This window comes from Nyctereutes procyonoides, unplaced genomic scaffold (genome assembly GCF_905146905.1).
Source record: "Nyctereutes procyonoides isolate TBG_1078 unplaced genomic scaffold, NYPRO_anot_genome, whole genome shotgun sequence".
Lineage (NCBI taxonomy): Eukaryota > Metazoa > Chordata > Mammalia > Carnivora > Canidae > Nyctereutes > Nyctereutes procyonoides.
In genome coordinates, this window is record NW_026575134.1 from 8,940,421 (window position 1) to 8,962,284 (window position 21,864).

The 21,864-nt window shown below is 41.4% G+C and overlaps 1 protein-coding gene across 2 annotated transcripts in view; it reads right to left on the reverse strand.

The window, feature by feature from the left end:
* The window catches only part of SUGCT (succinyl-CoA:glutarate-CoA transferase), a 716,497-nt gene that overhangs the window by 80,149 nt on the left and 614,484 nt on the right, over positions 1-21,864 (reverse strand). For both annotated transcript variants that reach the window (XM_055301218.1, XM_055301217.1), the window contains one exon: positions 19,357-19,420. In XM_055301218.1, coding sequence (XP_055157193.1) covers positions 19,357-19,420 — 64 coding nt within the window. The remainder of the gene's footprint in view (positions 1-19,356; positions 19,421-21,864) is intronic.

The following is a 21,864-nucleotide window of genomic DNA, read 5'->3' on the forward strand; positions in this document are numbered from 1 at the left end:
AGTTGGAAATCTGCCTTAAAAAAAAAAAAAAAAAAACCCAGAAGCATATTCTCCTCCAAAGAAGAAGGCCTTTTATCCATGAACCACAGGAACTTGACACAATCTGCAGGAGTTGATGATAGGCTGACATTCAGCAGGTGGGAACAGGAATACGGAACCAGAGCCAAGCTGAGCTTTCCAGGAGGAGAAGGTGCCCTCTTTTGATGCTCTTCCATGCTTGGATGTGGAAAGCAAAGCAAAGCAAAGCAAAGCAAAGCAAGCAAGCAGGAAGTATGGGAGAGTGAGCACATGCTGCTGTTATTGGAGCAGTAGGCTCCAAGCTGGCCCACCCAGGATGTGGAAGCGGCACTCTGAGTATCCATGCAGGCATGGCAGGCACGGAGGAGGACAATCCCAGGCACCCTGGAAGCCATGGTCACCCTAGTTTGAAGGAGCAGGGTGAAAATCACCTTCTTAATTAATTGTCCATGAAACCATTCTTGAGCTAGAGGGTAGTGTGAAAATATGAGCAGGTGGGCTTTCCTTAGAATACTCAGAAGAAATGCTCTCCTCAGTTCCTATGGCCTTTTATTCACTCTCTCTGTTCCCCTCAGTTGTAGCTACTACAACACATTACAACTCTTAGTACAGCCTCTCTTCCCTGTTGGATTATACACTTATAAGAGCAGGGTAATCTCCCTCACCTGAGATCTTTAACTCTTGCCTCTTGCCATAGAAGGTAACATTCTCATGTTCCAGGGACTATTGTTCGGCCTATCACAGCAAGGTATCAGGTAAAAAAAAAAAAAAAAAATCCAGATTACAAAATGGGAAATTAGAATTTTGATTCTCACTCAGTCACTCACTCTAAAAGCCACATGGGCCAGTCCCCTAGCCTACACTTAAACACAGCATTCCTGCTAAGTGCCCACCCGTTGTCTACTTCCACTGAACACTTGTGAGGCTTGCCATCTTGCCAGGAAGATTAACGCTCTCCCTGCCTCTGTCTCTTTCCTCTGCTGCTCCACGTGTAAGAAAATTTGGCCTTGTTTCGAGCCCAGTCCCCTTCCCATAACATCTATGGACCTATGAGGGCATATCCTTCTGTAAGTAACTACCGTATCTGAGACTTCTCATGAGCATGCCCAGCACAGGACACGATTTCAAGATCCTCATTCTGCTGGTTGATCTCTCCTTGAAGAACAAGTTGTCACACCCAATTCCCCATCTAGATATGCCAAAAAGGAGTCTAATGTTTGTTGGGATGCCTGATTAGGTGTTTACAGGAGAAAAGGTACTATGAATGTATCACCAGCAGCATCAACCACAACATGACGGCATCTGGATTGCAATATTGTGAACACACTATGGGAAAGTAAATCCAGCACAGTGTCCATAGCCAGTATTTTTTGAAACCAACCATTTTGAAATGGTTGAAAAACACCATTTGGTGTTGATACCTTGAATATACCCGCTTCCTAGAAATGGTGATAGGAAGATGGGTGGGTGGGTCTGCAAGGTCTTTAAAATGTGTCGGTAGTGGTCATCTAGCCATCCCAATAAACTGAACAGATTCTCAGGTGCCTTTTCCCGCTGGTCAAAAGGTAACTGTCACAAAGTGGCCTAGAGAAATTGAAACATCCTGATGGCGTTCATAGAGATTGAGAGTCTGTGGGGCCATTGGGGATCCTACGAAGTTCCTAAAAGGTTGTCCGGGAAGAGGAGCAGTCTAGATTCCTGCAGACTGACAGCCACGATCCCTCCAGGAGCAGCTGTGCAAAATTCTGAGAAATAGGCTGTTAAGCAGCTTGGGGCCATTGCCTCTGGGTTCTCATCTGCTGAACAGAAAGAAAAAAGCCCAAACTTGAGCTGGAAAGCACTCCCTGGGTAATATTCAGCTTGGCTCTCTGCCCCTTGATACTCCTTCTTCACTTCCTTGGAGCTTGGGAGCCTGGGATCCTCCTGTCCAGAACGGGACTCAGAAGACACAGGGCCGGCCCAGTGCTCACTGCATGCCTCAGGCCCACTCACATGCTCTGTGTTGCCCTGCAACCTGTTTTTGCCTAGCAGTCAAGTTTTTTGAGAAGTAGCCTCTACCTTCTTCCCTGAGACTCAGTTCTGCCCTTAAAACCACCCTGGCAGCCTTGTCCTTCCAGGATATGGAAAAATCAACGAGGCCGTCTTGCTCTTGCCTTTTTCTTCCTTATGCCAGGAGCTGAGTTCTAAATACCAACCCTTGCTAAGCAGGATTTATCTGAGGTCCACTGGGTACTGTCTGCTAGGATTCTGTGATGTTCCCTGAGCCCACAATCTCAGTGTGTGTTTTGTCTGCACCTTGCCATCTCTTGGGAAACAGGGCACCATGTTTACCAGTTATCACGCCCCACCTGATGTGTCGGCATTCTCTCCATGGCCAGCAGGCAGGTTGTCCCCTGCCATCCCTCTGGCCCACACCAGCATGTCTCTTCAATTCTGAGTCCTCACATGACTGGGCTGGTCCTTCCTGCTAGGTGAACAACTCTGCCTCTCCCAGGATTATAACACCCAAATAGTCCCACAAGTGATTTTTGAAAAATACCCCACTGAGATAGTTTTTGGAGAGCCAAGGCTTCGAAATACCATCCAGTTTTCTTTTTTATCACATGACTTCATTCTATAGCATACCTTTTGCGTATGAAAGCATATGAGGAGGGTTTTTTTTCCAAGTACAGGAATTAATATTAGAGAAGTCTACGAAGAGACCACCTATGTTATTAGGGAGAAAAACAAATTAGGACATTAATTCCTACTAGTCTATTTGGTTTTAGTCCTGTAGTTTAGGTAAACTTTTATCTTTTTTTGTAAAATAGAGATTTAAAGGTCGTAAGTCACTGGGACATTTTCAAAAGCTCCTAATTAATAATATATGTCTAAACATTTCTTACATTAGATGTAGAAATATTGCTGTTGTGTAATCATCATCATTAGAACAAGATCTCCTTATGAATGGACTCCAGTTTTTCTACTGACACAACTACCTATAATCCATCGCCTCTATCCCACATTATAAAATTTCCCACGGCACGTATATAGCAATAGCAATAACTGACACTTATAGTATTTGGCAGGACATTTGAAAATATGTCACACAAACACAGAAACACATCAAGGTTCATATAAGGCCAGATAGGATTGGGCTGCTTATCTTAAACATACATGTATCCTGTAAAGATTAAAACTGGTTGCTTTTCAAATTATCCAGAAGTTCTTTAAATTTACCTTAATAGGATATTGTAGGGAAAAATTAATTCACAGTTTTGATTATTACTAATATACTGAGATTCATATTTTTTTATTAGAAAACAAAAATAAATTGCCATTGGGGTTTGCAGGAATTTGGATTTGGGTGAGAAAGAAACAAGCATAAGACACATATGTAAAAAGATAAAGTTGCATTTTCTTGCAACATCAGATTTGACACCAGGATCTGTGTACAGATGATATGTATAGCTTCTTTCTATGCTTTTCCTGGGGTCATGGTTTCAACCTAATCAAGAATGCAAGAATAAAAAGTTACGATATAACAGAATTCTGTTGCGTTTAAAAAGAAGAGAGCTGGAATATACATTTTCCTTTTCCCAGCTCACATGAAAGGTTACGTGTTGACATTTCTTTTTGAATAGTGAAGAGCTTAATAAGGGTAAAGAAGAATAGTCCAAAGAAAATAATATCCACCCCTGAAAACGAAGGGGGCTGATGTGACATTCAAGGAAAGCACAGAAGGCCGCCATGCTGTTGAGGAGATGTGCTGGTTAACCAGAGTGGAAGGTTTAGGCCATTTCAAAACTGTTTAAATATGAGTATTCCCTCTATTTTCATCACTCACAAATTCCATTCTCCCCCCTTGGCTTGCCTTTCTTTGGTCTTCTTGGTCATGACCTCCAATGCTCTTTTAAATAAATGTGAAGGATACAAATGATAAAGAGGGGTCCAATTTCTTTTTTGGATTGGTTTGGAAACCTTGGATTGTCTGATTTTACTTTTGGCTCAAATAGATGACGTGAGGGTCTGAAAGTAAGTTAGTTACTTTCTATTTCAAGGGAAGCACACGATTTTTGCTTTATTTGTTAAAACAACATGCCCCTAACAACATTTGTCTCGGACTCTGTAGATCCCAGGCAGGGTGTCTGGGGATGACTGAATGAAGAGCCCAAGAAGCTGCTTCCAGAAGTTGTTTCTGTTTTGTTTGCTTTAAGGAAAAGAATCTATTTCCACAGAAAATATGGTGGTATTTCAACTGTAATGACAACCTCTGGTTTGGAATTCCTATAATTTTCATTTGACTTAAGACCAAATGTGTTTAAGTGACAGCAATTTTTTTTCTTCCTTGTCTTACTGGAAATTTTCACAATTCAAGATGCGGAAAAATAAACCAGAAAGAAAAGTATCTGTAATTCACTGCAAATGAACTGCTTAATCTAAAAGGCCAAGCATGGAAGAAGCTGTCACTTTTGCTCTCTGAGGTCTTAGGGACCCCATGGCTACACAGAGAGCTGAGAAACACCATTCTGATGACAACTTGAGCTGCCAGGCACACCAAGGACCTTAAAATGGTAGTAACAGAAAAAGATGAGCCTCCAGCACCGCCAGGGAGAAGTTCTCTCCTTGGAAAGAGCATGTTGCCCCAAACGCGCTAATGTCCAGAAAATGGATGGTTCATCTCGGACACTAAGTGGCACAGGCAGGAAACAGGCCAGGGGTTACCTTGATTGGGAATGGAAACAGGGAAGATGCCTTGGCCAGTTCAATAGGGTAAAACAGCTCCAATGAAGCTTCATTTAAAAAAACAAAAAGTAATCTTTAGGATTATATTGTTTTGTTTCTAGAGTCTACTCCACCCTGTCTTGACTGAGTCCACAAGAATTGTTTAAGTAACTTAATTTTTTTTCAACCTTTCCTGTCATATCTGGTTTTCCCATCAGTACTAATATACTGTTTATGGGTTGTTGTTTTTTCAAGAAAGGAAGAAAGCATTACAAAGATAGCCAAACAAGATGCTATAGATCATCTCGGCTGAGGTCCTGCTATGGAACCGAATTCCTGAGATTTAAAATGTGTTCCATGAATGTAAAAGACCTAAGTGGCCATTCCTGATGGTGAAAAGAGGCGAACGAGGGAGCAGTCACATGGAGGGGCTGTTGGTCTCCGATGTCCTATAAATAGGAAGGTGAAATAATTTTTTTTCCAGTCTACGTTCCATCTAGTCAAGGAAAACACTAAGTCTTCAGTGGTAAGATGAGGTAAGGTATTTGGGAGGATGGTTAGAATTTGAGTTGTCACTTCCATGCTTATAATTTGGGAATTTCCTACTGAAATTAAGTGTACCAAAGTGCGGACTTCCTAAATTTGCTGTAAAACTCATGAATGCAGGATGCCACTTTGAGAGGAGCCTTTTTTCCGTCCTCTGTGGAGTCTACTAGAATGCTCTCCCCCTGCTGTGTGTATGCTGCAGGGCAGTTGGGAAAGAAGGCTTTACCGAGGCCCGCTATGGCAACAGCTGGTGGCTTTGGCATTCTCATATAAACATGCAAGCCAAAGAGGAATTTCTTCTTTATAATTGGCCCCCTTTTCCCCCTTCCTGGGACATTCCACAATGCCACCAACAATGAAGTGCTCATAAAGGAGGAATCGTTTTTGTTTATGTGAAAATAGATCTGAACTCCATGAGGCAAGGGAAGAAATAACAAAAATCTTCAAAGACCACAAAGAGAAGTTATAATCAAATCTGGATGCCTTTTCCAAGATCCAACAGGATTGCGTACACCAGCTCTGATGGCAGGGGAGGGAGGGAGGGGTGGGGTAGGGCGGGGCAGGGGCGCGTAGCTGGGGCCAACTGTCCTCTTCTCCGGCCTGGCTCAGTCCATTCCTGTTTGCCAGCACTCTGCTCCAGCTGTGCCACCGTATTCCCTACCCAGAGTGTGGGCAAGGCCCTTGTGTCCACACGGTGTCGAACAGGAGCAGCCCATTTGCTCTCAGCTCTCAGGAGTGCTCCCTATACACCCAGCCATTGGCCTAACGTGTATAAAAGCGATGATCAAAAATGCCTTCAGGAGGCAGCATGACATTGCAATAAAAGGGCAGGAATTTTTTTTTTTTTAAATAACTCAGCCCAGAAGGCAAATTTCTGAGTCTATAATTTACTGGTGATGTGACTTTAGCCAAGTTATTTAATTTCTCTGAGGCTCAGTTTGTTCATCTGTAAAATGGGGATACTGACGGCTCCCCTCAGTGTCGATGTGATAGAGACTGTGTGCAGCACCTAGTGCACCATCATACTCACTGTTGGCTTGTTTTGTCAGGTGTCCCCTAAAGTAACTGTTCTTACGCTGTATGTTACAAGCTGTATCTCCCCACACAGTGCAATACGAGGCACACATTTTCTATGGTTCCTACCGCCCAGAATATTCCTATATAATGAAGCTTAAAGGAAAACATGTCTAGAGGGTGGGAGAGACCCTGTGTGTTGCTACTGGCTTGGAAGACCCTGCTGCCAGTGAAATAGGCTTCTCTATTTTTCAATTTCTGCTCCTAAGAAACATGGAGATGTATGTTTTAAAGAAAGAAACTTTGCTGGCATCGGGATATTATAAAAGAGAAAAAAAACTATCATCCCGACCCTCTTTCCAGATAACTCCACCGGCTTCCTTTCCGTGTGATGGCAGTCAAATCACCCTTACTGGTAAATACTGTTTCCCTAACAGACTTCAAAATTCAAGCCTCCCTTTTGTGCTCAAAGCCTGTTTCTTCTCATTTGCCACATTAGGCAATTAATTGGGTATTTATAGGCAGCTATCATATACCCCACTGTCATCGCTACTCACTCATACATCTTAAATTCTCCACATCTTGCTACTTCAAGTCTACCCCTTAATCACCTCATCATCTTTGTCACATTTGAAATTTTTCCTTCCACTTAATCAACTCCATTTTCCAAGCTAGCGTACGAACAATTGTGCAAAATCTTCTAATGCAGCTTTACCGAGGAGCAATGAAGAGAAAGTGTTTCTCCTTAAGTGATTTCTTTCGATCCCAGGATAGTTTCTGCTCCTGGTGCAAGAGCATCACCGTGTGAGCTATTCCTGATCTGCACTTCAGCATTGCCCTCTCTCCGTGCCCGGTGCCTTTCATTGCCAAATGTGGCTCTCTCTGGTGGGGGGTGAGCCAGCTTGGAGGGCAGGTGTCCCCCCCACCTCCACATCACAGCCTCCTGGCCACCCTGAAACCCCCATGGCTCTGCTCCTGGCTGACCCCCTCCCAGTGTTTCTGGGCATTCAACCCTCACAAAAGGAATAAAAAAAAAACAAAAAAAACAAAAACCCTTCAGATATTCCTCAGGACCCTTGGTCCCTTGAGCTAAGAAACAAGAGAAAATTCTAGCCCTCAGAGGATGGTCAGTTTTCTTATCTGGCTTCTCCTCCCTTTGTTAGGATAAACTGGCTGATTTCTCCAGTAAAGGACCATTACAAGCTGTCCCATGTGGCTGCCAAGGGACACATGTTCCTAGCGAGGGGACACACGAAATGCTTTTCCATGGGATCTTACTAGGACTTTGGGGAAAAAGGGGGTCTTACCCTGTCGAATAATGTACGGAAACATGGCACTCAGTATCTCCCTCTTAGACACTTCAAACATATCTCAGGATATTAACGGTTCTGAGAAACATCAAGGTAAAGGACAGTCATTGACCTTTGTTTAACATAACATTTTCCAAAGGTGTTGGCCAAGAGGCCTTTCCTGGTGGGACAATTATTAGGACTTCAAGAAACCATGGGTCTGCTGAGTCTATTTTGGAAATGCTACATGGTGTCTCTAGAAACTAGACCCTCAACAAACTGTGACATTCTCATCTGTGATCCCTGATTTATTATCTTCACCTGCACGTTCTGTCAGAGAACAAGGCTGTTTGGCGAGGACGCTTTCACACCGCGTGGTCTCCGCTGACGCTATACCCAACACACATATCCGAGAGCTCCTAGTTGGAAGATGAATAAAGAGGCTGTTTTTGGCTGAACACACACATCTGGCGGTGACAGTCCCGGGGCTTCCCTGTCCTCACTGCATGTCCTTTGATTGGTCACTGTCAAATGCCCCATTAGACTGAGTTCCTTGTCAGCCCGCACTTGGCACAGAGGAGATACTAGATAACTGTTCGTTAAGCAGGAGAATGACCTGTGTTACTGTATATCCTAGAGAAATATCTGTGACTATTTCCATTTTTAATGTCTGACAAATAACTGATCGTGTGGCAAGTTTTATTTCCCCCCAAGAGCCGCTGCTACTGCAGACACTGTTAGGAGTGTTATTAATTACCTACAACGTGTTTCGACTCACTCCTTGTATGTACTGAGCCTTGGCACACATTATTACTTAATGATTATAAGTCACAGGGTTCGATTTTGTGTAATAGATAAGACAGGTCACTGAGGCAGATGCGGAAGGCTGTGTATGATCTCCAGCTATGACCTGCAGAGCCAGGTTAGCTACACTTTTTTTTAGTAATCATATTTTTATTGTGACAAAAATATCAGTTACGTAAAATTTACCGAACAGCTCTGTGGCATTAAGGACATTCACACTGTCGTCCAACCATTCCCACTACCCATTTCCAGAACGTTTGCATCTTCCCTGGCTGAGGCTTTATACCAGTTCAACACTAACCCCCCAACTCTCCCTCCCCCAGCTCCCAGCAACCATCCTTCCATTTTCTAGTCTTATGAATTTAACTACCCTGCACTTCATGTAAGTACTTCATATAAGGGGAATCTTACAGGAATTGTCAATAGTTCATTTTTATTTCTTAAATTCTTGCTCTAGATATAGTATCAACCACTCACCAGAACAATAATAAAAATCATCTTAACTTTCTTATACCAACACCACACTGTTTGCAGTTTAATTAGTGGTACTCAAAGGGAATCGGGCTCTAACTTTAAAACAAAATCAGTCCCCCTTGAGCAAGAGGAAATTTGCCCACACAGGGCCATGGTCAGATCATGGGAAAGATGAGAAATCCGGGTGAGTCTGGGTGGCAGCTAAACATCTTGTGTCTTTTGATGATTGAAATCTGCATATACATCCCAAACATTTCTCTTTTTCCCCCTTTCAAGCTGCTTTTCTGTTAATGTGTGAAAACAGTACAACTTGAGGGAAATGCAATCCACATGTTTTGGTGCATTTACACTTATATGCTCTTGAGAATATCAAAATGGCCTAACAATATATTTTCCGATAGCTTTTTTTTTTGTCTTTTATAGAAACGTAATTATAGACTTGGTTAAAAAAATAAAAACAAAAGCCAACTTAATAAAAAAATTTTTTTAAAAAGCTAACTTAATCCCCCAAAGGACATAGACTCAATCTGAGTTCAAATTCTTGAAATTTAAACATTCTTTGAATAAATTGCCAATTTGATCTTTAAATGAAACACGAAAGATGCATTAAGCGGCCTTCATATTACAACTTAAGTTGTATCTTAGGTAAGGTAAGGTAAGATAAGGTAAGGTAAGGTAAGGTAAAAACTCCATGGTTGGCTCAACTTTAGGAGTAGCTAGTAATCAGGGAAAAGAAGACAGAGTTCAGGGATACCCAGACTTGGGTGCCCATTGGCCCCTGTGACACTGCGAGTGTCAATTTTCCCATCTGTAAAAATGGACATCATAACGAATGGCTTACTGAACTGTCCTGGAGATTAAACAAATTGTGTCTTTAAAGTGCTCACATAGACACCATATATAGAGAAGGACTCAGCAAATGTTCATTGTTCATCACTCCTTCCTTTCATATTTGAATGTTCCACAGCAATGGGGCCATTAGAATCTATTCACAAAATATATTTGCACTTAAGTACAGTGAGCTGCTTTCTTCCTTTTAATTGAAAGAATGAAAAGATTAATCCCATTAGGACAAGAAGACAAGGCACCAAAAGGCAAAGTGAGTTACTTAAGGCCACAGGCAGACTTGAGGGCCCAGCAAAAAAGAAAAAGTAGGTTGGGTCTTTGAAGGGTTTATGGTGGTGCTGAGGACATTCTTCAAATCTCTGTGGGGTAGTGCTTCTCTAGCTTGTCGGCGCTTTACCATACACTTGCCTCAAATGCCTAAAATAGCTTATATTACCTTTCTCTTGCATTTTTAATGTAATTAAAATTCAGTTTTTGCTTAATTATTTGAATGCATGTGGCTTCTTGCAATAAATTGGAGGACAAGGTTCATAGAAACACCTTCCACAGACACAGGGTTCTGAGCTAGTTGGACCAATGGGCCAGCCACTCCAACAGTCACATGGCCACTGTGCCTTACTTGATGCTCTGATGAAGGACCGGCTGGGGAATCATTTCAAGGTCTCTCATTCCTTCCCCCTCTGTGCAGGATCCCGATCTTACTCAGGGGATGAGCCCAGAGATACAAGTACTGCTAATGCCATAGCGGACAAAGATATGACACATGGAATTATGGTTCCAGAGAAGCTGATACATAATGACACATACCTCACAACCCTGAGATCATGACCTGAGCCAAAATTAAGAGTCAGACACTTAACCGACTAAACCACCCAGGCACCCTCGGGAAGCATATTCAAAGAAGACAGTGTTCCTGTGGGATGCAGCCCAACTGTCATCTCTTCATGGACCAAAGAGTTTCTACCTGCTATAGGCTAGAAGAGAGCAAAGCCATTCCTCTTTCAGAGAGGACTAGCTCAGCTCTCTGAATAAACTCAGAAATGAAGGCAAGCAACTAACTTGTTCTCGGCAGAAGCCCACTTGGAAGCAAAATAATGTCATCTCTTGATTATCCATAACATGGAAGTCCAAACTGAAAGGTCATTTCAGCCCTTTTGTGCCTAGCTATTAAGGTGGCATCTGATTTTACTTCTCCAGCCAGTTTGCATGCCTAATTATATTTAATTAATTTATTCTCTAAAGACTTATCATAAAGTCAGTATTTCAATTTGATCCAGAAAAAGACTTCTCTGGGTGCCCAATGAAAGTTGGCTGCAGCTAAGATGGCAAGGACTCAAGCACTGATCCCAGAAATTGTCTTATCTGCCTTTTGGGACAAAATAACAACAACAAAAAAAATGTTTTACCATCACTGAGCCTTCTACTCTTCCTTTGGCTTTTTTTTTTTTTTTAAGATTTTATTTATTTATTCATGAGAGACACAGAGAGAGGCAGAGACGTAGGGAGAGGGAGAAGCAGGCTTCCTGCAGAGAGCCCATTGTGGGACCCCATCCCAGGATCCCAGGAGCATGACCTGAGCCAAAGTCAGATGCTCAACCACTGAGCCACCGAGGTGCCCCTTCCTGTGGGTTTTTATTTTTGTTTTTATTTTGTTTTGTTTTGATTCCTAGATTTGGTTCAACATTCGATGGTCTTCTCAGAGGATTTCAAACACCTCTAATCTCCAGATCATCCTGCCTAGTGATACTTGGAGAAAGCCCCTCAAACAATGTATAAATCCAACGAAATATTCACCCAGAAAAAATTTTAGGCCTACATATCACTTTCTAATAGTGAAAACGACTCTGCACCCCAGAACTTTATTGATAACTCAGGGCTGCCTTGCAACAAGAGTTTCTCATCTAGACAGATTCACTTATCTTTGGGTCGAGATTGATGAGGACATGCTGAAGAGGAACAACTGAGATCTTGGCCATTTTCCCAGTCCCAATGAATGGGAACATGAATTCCCTGAGCATGAAAGCCCAGCTCTCACGAAATATTTCTTCCTCATGGCACAGATAAGCATAGTTGATGGAGATCCCTAAGTCATATCAGCGACAGTAACTTGGCTCTTAGGGCTTCTCCAGTTCCTGATGGAAAGACATTCCTGGAGATGCGATTCACTCCTCCCCTGCTTCCTCCCTGCTCTCCTAGGAAGGGAAGTCACTGTGCTATTCATTTCTCACTGAAGGATAACAATGTCTATGACCCTGCCTCATTGAAAAGGGACTGCCAGAGAAGGCTGCAGGCACTCAATGTCAAATCATCTGGGAATACACTGATTTATTTAACTCTCAGTACATTGCCATGGGTTAAGGGTTTAATAAAGTTAAACATAATTGAGGACTTTGGGAAGTACCATGGCTGGTCTATTTGAAAATTCATTTCCCTGCCAGCTTTCTCTCACTCTGTTGACAGACTGTAGAACCTTGCTTTCATCTCTTTCCTCTCTTTACAGCTTAACCTGGTCCCTGAAGGAGTATGCTCTTTCGAGAAGATAGATTGAGCACGACACACAACATGAAAACTTTACACACTCTTCCTGTTGTCATCTGAAAGATTTTTCTACCTGGAAGGAATAACTTATCTCACCTTTCACTCCCAGATTGGCTCTACACAGAATTCCTTCGGAGGACCAACATTTTTAAACTTTATGGAGGGATATAAGCTGAAACTTTGGTTCCTCTTAATTTTTCTTTCTCCCCGGTGAGATCTGTGACAACTTTCCACATTGCTGTTAACCATTATAGAAATTTAACTGCACTTGGAGAATATGTGATTTCAGAGACACTGTCTAAGTTTCTGTCTAAAGGAGAAAAGAGCTAGAAGCATCAGGGCAGCATGAAGGCTTAGCAGAGGGAGACTGGGGACCATATGAGAGACTAGGTGGTCACTCCATGTAATGTATGTACTTCAAACTGGAAACAAACTAAAAAGTAAAATAAATCGTTTTCAGATAACTTCCATAGGTAGTCAATCTATTCATAAAAAACAGGCATACTGCTTAAAATTGTCACAAATCATGTTTTTAATTATTTTTCACCTAGTCATTTTTATTCTAATCATCATCCAGAAAATGTCTATGAAGTACTTAGTTGCTATAGAGGGTGCTGGTTTGACTTAAAATGATAGTATCTTTGTTTTCCAGAAGCTTAAAAAAGAAAGATGTTCATCATTTATAAAAAGTCTTGCAAAATATTCAGAAATAAAAAATATGTCAGGCAATCAAATAAAGAAGTACTTATGACTTTAAAAAAATCACTATAAAATCCAGACATCCATAGTCCAGTAAGTTGGTTTAAGTTACATTCATTAACTGTCCTTCCTACACCCAACAACGACTAGCTAAAAATTGTTGCAAGTTCCAAACAAGAATATTAAAATATTATGAGGGAAAGACCTAACAAAAGTTTTTTTTTTTTAAGATTTTATTTATTTATTCACAAAGACATGACAGAGAGGCAGAGACACAGGCAAAGGGAGAAGCAGGCTCCCTGCTGAGCAATGTGGGACTCAATCCCAGGGCTAAAGGCAGACGCTTAACCACTGAGCCACCCAGGCACCTCTGACAAAAGTTTTATTGAAAAGAGCTTAGAGGGGTGTCTGGGTGGCTCAGTTGGTGAAGCATCTGCGTTCAGCTCAGGGCATGATTCCGGGGTCCTGGGATTGAGCACGGCTCAGCGGGGAGTCTGCTTCTCCCTCTCCATCTGCTGGCATCTCACCCTGCTTGTACTCTCTCACTCTCTCTCAAGTAAATAAATGAAATCTTTAAACAAACAAACAAACAAACAAACAAACAAAAAACCTTAGAGTTGCTTGCTGAAAAACACGGATCAGGGTACCAGCAGGCAAGGGTTACTCAACTTCAAGCCATTTCACATGCACAGGAGACCGCTTCCCTTTCATGGCATTGACAGACTCACCACTAAAATAATTCCCCCAAGTGCTGCCAGAATCGAACAACTGCAACGCACATTCACGGAGAAGTAGCTGAGAAAAGGTTATGGTAAGAAACTTTAGAGTAACACATCAAACTCTATTTCAGTGATATCCTTTGAAGTTTGGAACTCAAAACCAAGGCGGTTTGGCACCTACAGAGTACACAGGACGGCATGTTCCACTCTGGCTAAACGACCAGTGGGCAGCAGAATTACAAGAAGAAGATGGAAATGGCGAATGGCTCTGTGGAAACTGACAGTCCTTTGGAATATAACAACTAATGGAAGGTCTTTCCGCTGACGTCACAAGTAAGGCGGTGTTTATATAATGGCCAAGCTCTAGCTGATGAAAGGTTGTGGTATAAACCTTTAATGAGTGGACACAAATTGTTATCACGTGCACAGTTTAGACTTCAGGACACTATGAGCTTCACAAAAATCTTCAACTGAGTGAGAAGGCTTTTAGAAATTACACCTGAAAGTAGTGAGTGAGAACATCTGCCAAACCAGGTCGAGGCTCCTACCCAAACTCTTCTTCCAAGTCCCTTCTCCTCCAGATGGTGGGGACCTCAGAGAGCTCAGCATACATCTCCTTTACATTTTGATTTGTTTTTAGTTTGGTCATTAGCTCTGCCTTTCCAGGGTGACTGGGAAACCTGCCCCTCCCACTTCCTCCCTGTGAGCCCTTCTCACTGCCCCCACAGCCCACACCAGATCGGCCCAATCGACAGCTGGCCATGGCTTGTGTGTCTGTCTCCATTTCACTTCCCTGGTGCCACGCACTGGGTGAGGGCTCCCTGGCGTAGCCTCTGGTTCTCCATGGAAATGCTCAGCCCCTTTCCCATATTTATTGCTCACACTGTCCTCCCTGGTGAAGTGCAGCCCCATGAGCAACCGGGCCTGCCCTGGTCACAGCTCTATCACCAGGGTTCCAGCTAGCATAGGGAAGACAATAGTTGATGTTATCTGTTTGAATTTTACTACTCAACTCAGTACTCAAGTTACTTATTAGTTAATTATGAGCAAATTAGGACACTGTGCTCACTGGGCTGATAATTCTGTCACTAAACTGGTGGTGACCTGTCGCCCTTCTGGGAACTCTTAGGATGCTAGAATCTTTAAGCCTAGCAAAGAGGGATATGATACATTTTCTCATTCACACCCCCACTAATAATTAATTTCTCTTAGTCTCTTTCCACCTTTAACTGTCAAATAGGCTTTAAAGTTCAAATCAGAGAGTAGTTTAATGAACAGTATATGGAATAAAGAACAATAGTATTAGCCTAACAACAACTCATAGAGATAATTCATGAGCATTAACTAGTTTGCATGCTTCATCAAAGACATGCATATACACAAATGAAATTTCTTCCCTAATTATTTCCTAATAGATTGGAGGTGGCGGGAAATGAGATGAAAAGGGAAGATGTTGCAATAGATACAATTAATAAAGCAAATAGTTTAGGTCTACTACTTGCTTTACTTTGATAGTGGCAATGATTATAAATGTTGGGACAATGTGTTAAGTACTCACAATAATTATTTAAGTAGTCAAAAAGACTTTTGAAGAGGTTAATAATTTCCCATCTTTGTTCAAAGTATATTAAACATTAATTGACTAGTCCCTTTAAGGCATTAATCAATTAGCAGCCTCCTATGTGGGAGCTCTTCAACTGAAAATCTGAGGGAATGGTATGGATTTATACATCTCTGAAAACGGTGCAATAAGTACTGTATAAGAACTATTGTAAAAAAAAAGAATTATTGTTGTTCTTCATGAGACGAGTTTCTAGAAATGACTAAGTTAGAATATGCTCAGGCAAATTAGTGCAATGTATGGAAAATTCAGGAAAAGGTCACAAGACTTTCATTAACGACAAAGGAAATATAAATAAGTAGTTTTAAGTAACATTAACAAGGATTTTTACTATAAATGTAATGATGTAGATATATATATATGTGTGTAATATACATATATATAGAACTGCATTTAATGAATTCAAAAATATGTCTCCACTAGCTAACTAGAACACAATGTAGCATAATATCACTTTAGCTCCACTCTGGTTTGCCTGTTTTGGCAGATTCACCTCATTGAGGCATTGTGGGAGAATCAGTCATTTCTACAGCATTCAGGAGGTCTCCAATGGGAACATCCCTTACAAAGAAAGGCAGCGCTATCATAGGTAAATATAATCAGTGAAAGGGGAAATCCACAGGAAAAAAATATTTACTGATAAATTCCCTTTGCATTTAGTATCTCTCACCCTATGTCAGTGGCCTCTCAGTAAGATACAGAGAATTAGGAGATACAAGATAGCAACTTATTTGATGTCCATAAGCAGAATTGTCTCTCCCCTTTCATGTGCTAGCAGCTCTCAAGAGATGCTCAGATGCTAATTCCAAAAATAACCTAAACATATCCATTTCACCTGAAAGCTGGCACTTCCTCTGTTGACAATTCTAACAGAATATAAGTCAATAAAGTAGATACACCAAAAATATGCCAAAACTCAATAGAAATTAAAGAAACAAAAATAGAATTTTCCAAAGGGAAATGAAGATAAAAAATGATGAATAAAAAAGAGACAGCTGTAGATCTGAGAATTTTGTTGTGGTAAATTGAATTTGGGGCCCCAGTTATTTACACCCTCCCCCCGAATGCCCATGCTTTCACCATATAGCTTTGCTCTTTCTTTTAAAAAGAGAGAAATATTTCTCCACTCCTTGAGACACAGCCTAAAACTCGTTTTGGCCAATGGAATGTGAACAAAAGGGTTTCTTGTGGTTTCTGTTTGCCTTTTTGCTCTTTTGCCACTGCCACAAGAGGACGTAAGAGGCACATGTGGGCAGAGCTGACTGAGGCCATCTCACAGAGATGCCTGGCCAGGTTCGCACCTAGAGGCAAAGCCACTCAGGCAAGTCTGGCCAGGTTATCTATCTCCCACCTGGTGTACGTAGATGGAATAAATTAATGCTTCCATTTGAATGGCATTGAGATTTTGTGGTTATTTGTTACACAGCATTATTCTGATAATACCTAAGTGATATAACTTAAAATGAGAAAAACGATATACTTTTCCCTTAGAAATCGGAAAAAAAAAATTTCTCTCTTCCCAAGATTGATTTTCCATTCATTTACCAGGAAAGCTGCCAATTTCACCTCTGATAGATCTAGAGAGCATTACAACGAATGAGTTCCTTCTAGATGGGCTGCTGACTTACTTTTCTCCTTACTATACTAACAATTGTATTAACTTTTAAATGTTTATCTTTTCCTCTCTATGTTGGGGATAGTAATGATTATGACCTCATCTGTAAACTTGTAGAATTAAATTACACCAGTGGTTCTCGAATGTTCTTTAAGTCCCATGGTTCCAAGCAGGTGTTTGGAGGAGACAGCATGACGGAAGTGGAGAAGGAAAGCAAAACGGTTGGAGCGCTAACCTCTGCTTTAATCTTAGATATTGAGAATATTGAGATTTCACTTGGAAACTCGGTTCCCCTGTTTAAAAATTTAAACTAGGGCAGCCCGGGTGGCTCAGCGGTTTAGTGCAGCCATCAGCCCAGGGCCTGATCCCGGAGCCTGCTTCTCCCTCTGCCTGTGTCTCTTCCTCTCTCTCTCTCTCCCTCTCTCTCTGTCTCTCATGGATAAATAAATAAAATCTTAAAAAAAATAAAAAATAAAAATTTAAACTAAAAACCACTAGACAAGATGTTTTTAAATGTCTCCTCACACTGAAAACACTGTGCTTAAGTTTTTTATTTTGGCCGTTCTCATCTCTTCATCACTATTGCCACGAACCCTAACTTAAGATATAATCACCTCAACTCCCATCACAACTTTCTAATGTGACTCCCTGCTTTAAGTTATAAATTATGCTATTTAACTTCCCTGCATCAAATGAGAGTAAAACCACATCTGGTGGGGCCTCCAGGCTCTGCCTCTCGGCAGTCTGATTTCCTGCTCCTTACTTCACCTGCCATATTGGCTTAAAACACACCTGGCTCTTTCCCACCTCAAAGTCTTCTCACATGCTAGTGCCTTTGCTGGGAATGCTCTTCTACTCTTCACATGTCAACTTCTTATTATCCTACAATTTTCCATTGATAAGTCACCAGGCTTTCTCTGATCATTCAAATTAACGTAGGTCCCATTTGCCTCTATTATTCTCCATGACAACACATGTTCTGTATTCTTTTTTGCACTCATCATGAGTTACACTTATAGGAACATTTGCTGGCTACTGTTATTATTTGACTTTCCATTGAGTATGAGCTCCATTATTTTTGCATTCCCAGGACCCAAAGCATTGCCTGGCACATGGTATATACTCAATAATATGAGTAATGGACAAGTGACTTTGTTAGCTTTTATCAACATGCCGTTTTTTCACTACCACCTGTCTACACTATATAGCATTTCCCTGTTAACACATGTCTCTGACATGCTCACACCTGCTCACTTAGTTATCTTCCTTAATTCATGTAGTGTTCCTTATACCCCTCTACATCTTGAGTTTTCTCTTTCAACTTGCTTTATTCATCATACTTCCCTCCTCTTATCCTTTTTGGACCAGTGGCCATGATCTGATCTGTTCCGGGACATTATTATCAAGCTGATCCTCAACCTTAAAATCCGATTATACCAATAATCTGAATACCAATAATGAATTTAACAATAACAGTTGTTCAATAAATGTGATCCGATATCTAGAGAAATAAATGCTCTATGCTGTTTGACTGAGGGGAGTGAGGAGTTTGGGGAATTTCCAAATTTCAAGGAAGGTAACCAGCATACCATCAAGTAAACAATGACCAAAGTCCTAACTAATTTCATTATCCTTTTTCAGGAGAAGAGACAGAAAGAAGTGTCTGGTTTGTGGATAGTCAAGGAAATAGAGACCCAATGAACAAGAATGTGGCAAGTTTTCCCAGTAGTGCCCTGAGCAGAGACAACAGATCTGAGGAATGGTAACATTATGATCAATAGAGAAGTGAAGTCTGTGGGGGGTAGTAGGTTGGTTATGAGCTCTCATGACAGTCCGGATGCTCTCAGAGTAGGCACGAGGCTTCTGGCTTCTGGAAAGAGAACTCTCCCAGAAGTGAAAAAGTTGGCATTTTGGCTGAGACCAAAATGTCTTAGTGAGTTTGTTTGGTATGAGTCAAGTTAGAAAAATTCAATGTATTCTAAGTTAAGTGAAAACATTTAGTTTCCTTATCTACAAAGCTGAGATCTGTACTGTAAACCATAGTTCAGAAAGAAAAATGCCCTGGCCTGAGCCATCAGTAGCATTCCCCAGAAACCACCTCCATGGTGCCTCGCTTCTGCTCTCATTCGTGTACTGGCAATGTGTCATTTCCTAATAGGTGCCATATCCATTGTCCTTTGTTTTTGGTAATTATATTATGTGCTTTTGTGAGCATGTGATTACACAAAATGGAGTCAGATAATAAGAGCATTTTGGGTCACTGAGGCAATCAGACATTTGCTGGAGTGAAGACACAATTCTGTAGCCTCAATATATGTGTGATCCTAGAGTTGCCCTTTTATCCAAATGAAGAAGTTGGATAATGTCTTGACAAATTGTTTGGGGGGAATCACCAATTAGCTGCAGTGGCCAGCACAGGGAACAATTAGTGAAGGAAAAGATGAAAGGAAATGACAAAAATTTTCAAACCTGGGACTGCTATCTTCCCCACGGTTGGATGCTTCATCTCCATAATGAGGTCATTGTGTAACACCTTTAAATGTAAAAACAGACAGAAAACAAATTACAAAATAAAACCATTTAATCTCACAAAGTTTGAAAAGCCACCTATTTCGTTGACTGAGGAAAGATATTGCAAAACACAGAGATGTTTAGAATTTTAATTTGAAAGTAAATATTTTAAATAAAAATATTTCCATCTTATATTAAACCAAGTGAAACCAAAAAGAATTAGAAGGTTCCAGGACTAGCACACTACATTTTTTATAAAGTCTCACCACTCTTAAAAATGTTATTTGCTCCTAAATATAGGGTATGATTTTCCCCCTTTCATCTATGTTTGATCCTCTGAATACTAAAGCTCAGCCTCTTTCTGCATTACCTCACTACAGGACATGGCCAAAGTCAACTGGAGAAGGAGAGAATGGGAGAAGAACCAGGACCTGGAACACAGCAGCCCACGAGGGTGGTACACGTGTTCCCGGCAATTTATTCAGTGGAAGGTGTGGGGAGTCAGTCCAGTTTGAAAAGTGAATCAGAGTAACCAGAAAGCCCAGTGACTGCTGGAAGAGGACAGATTCAGGGCTGCTGTGACTAACAATAAAAAGAGCCAGGAGCCCAAAGTGGACTTGAGTCAGAGGCTTGAGCAGAAGATTGAAACCAAACATGTTTTCAATGGTAATAAGACCATAATTATAAGACTAGATCTCAGAACTAGGAATCGATGGGGAACTGGCAAGGAGAAAACTGGAAAAACAAAAACAACAGAGACCCTACCCTAGAGGGCTGGTTAGGTTCCCATGCACTGGGACCAATATAGTTATTTGGTGTCCCTTCAAGAGCACGAGGTGGATTTGACCTTGGGGTTAAGACTCAAGGCCAGTTACTAGGACAGGGACATGTTATCAGGGACCTGAGCAGCAGAAATGTGACTTGATGTCGAATTGCTTGACTACTGGAACAGACCTACCTAAATTCTTGACTTTCATTTTTCCTATAGGGTAGGCAGGAACACAGAATCTGCCAGGGATCAAGAGCCCTTCAAGCTAAAGGCAAGAGGATGAGACCAGGGCATGGAATTAGATTCCAGAACATAAAGTTTGAATTATGGGAGGCAAAACATTTGGCGAAACACAAATGAAAATGCTACAAAGTTGTTTTCCTTTGTTTACGCGTTTTTTGACAACTGGAGGCTACCTGGCTATTCTGTCTCAAAGAACCCCAAAATTCAATTACTATTACTGATTGTTCAGTGAAACATATATGGGCAACGCATGTATGAACTTACTTCACCCGTACTGCCTACCAAATGGAGAGCTTCTCTCTTCCTGTTCTGTACAGGGATCTTAGGGGCAAAAGTGCTTCAGTGGGCACAGTAAACTTATGGACCAGGATTTTATGCTAATATTTCAAAGAGCAGCGTTTGTAATGGTTCTACAGCATTTTGAGCTTCACGTAAAAACAAGATTTGCACATCCACGCCCTTATCATAGTCTTTTTTTTTTTTCCACACAGAGTTAAAAGAGCTTGGAATAAAAAGCCTAATAGAAATGTTCTCTCCCTTGGAAAACTCAGGGAAAGAGGTCAAATTTCTTGGGCTCTATCCATTTCCAGTGAGCTTTTTGGTCACATTATGGAGTAAGCCAATGAGACACCCTCACAAGTGACGTTTTCGGGCTACAAGTGTAACTCTGCTCTGTCTCAATATTCTGGCTTCTACTGTTTTCTTTGGGAATGGTCACCACCTTTGGGGTGATGTTCTTTAAGCAACCGTGTCAACCCCCCTCAGTGAGGGCGATGCCACACCATATGGAGATCCTTTCTAGGGATGCCTTGCCTCTCTTTCGGAATCACCAGCTTTGCACCCAGGAGCTGGCCAGAGAAAATTCTTGCCAGTGTTAGAACTGAGCTATAATTTAACTCTGGTGTGGCTCGTTCTCAGCACCCGCCCAGCACAGCCTCCTCCTATGTGGGGGTGGGGGCTAAATGCCAAGGCGAGGTGCTAAATCTCAGTTCTACTGAGGACAGGAACAAAAATACCAAGCTAAATTTCACTCGAAACAATTATCTGCACACTGAATCATTCTTCTCTTCTCGTATCTGTTGCCCTCCTGACTACCTCTTTGTAATAACACTGCAGTGCTACTCACAAAAGACAAAAGTGAGTGTTCTTAGCTAAATATAACTTCACTGATACTGTTGAAATTAATTAACGCTGAATTTTAATCGTGGAGGAAACGTTAAGTGTCAAACGTGAAAGGGTAGTCGGTAAAGGTCAAGGGCCAGATGTCAAAGTTTTGGGAAGCAAGAGCTCGCAGTAGATGCAGGTTTTTCATAGAAGCAGCTTAGAGACTGTACTTCCTTCGGCCCTACCCTCATTACTGTCGTCTATGATATTCCCAACGCGAAACTTTTTAATCTTAGCCTCATCAGTTCCTTTGCATCGAAAATCATTCTGTTTCAAGCAGAAACATAAAG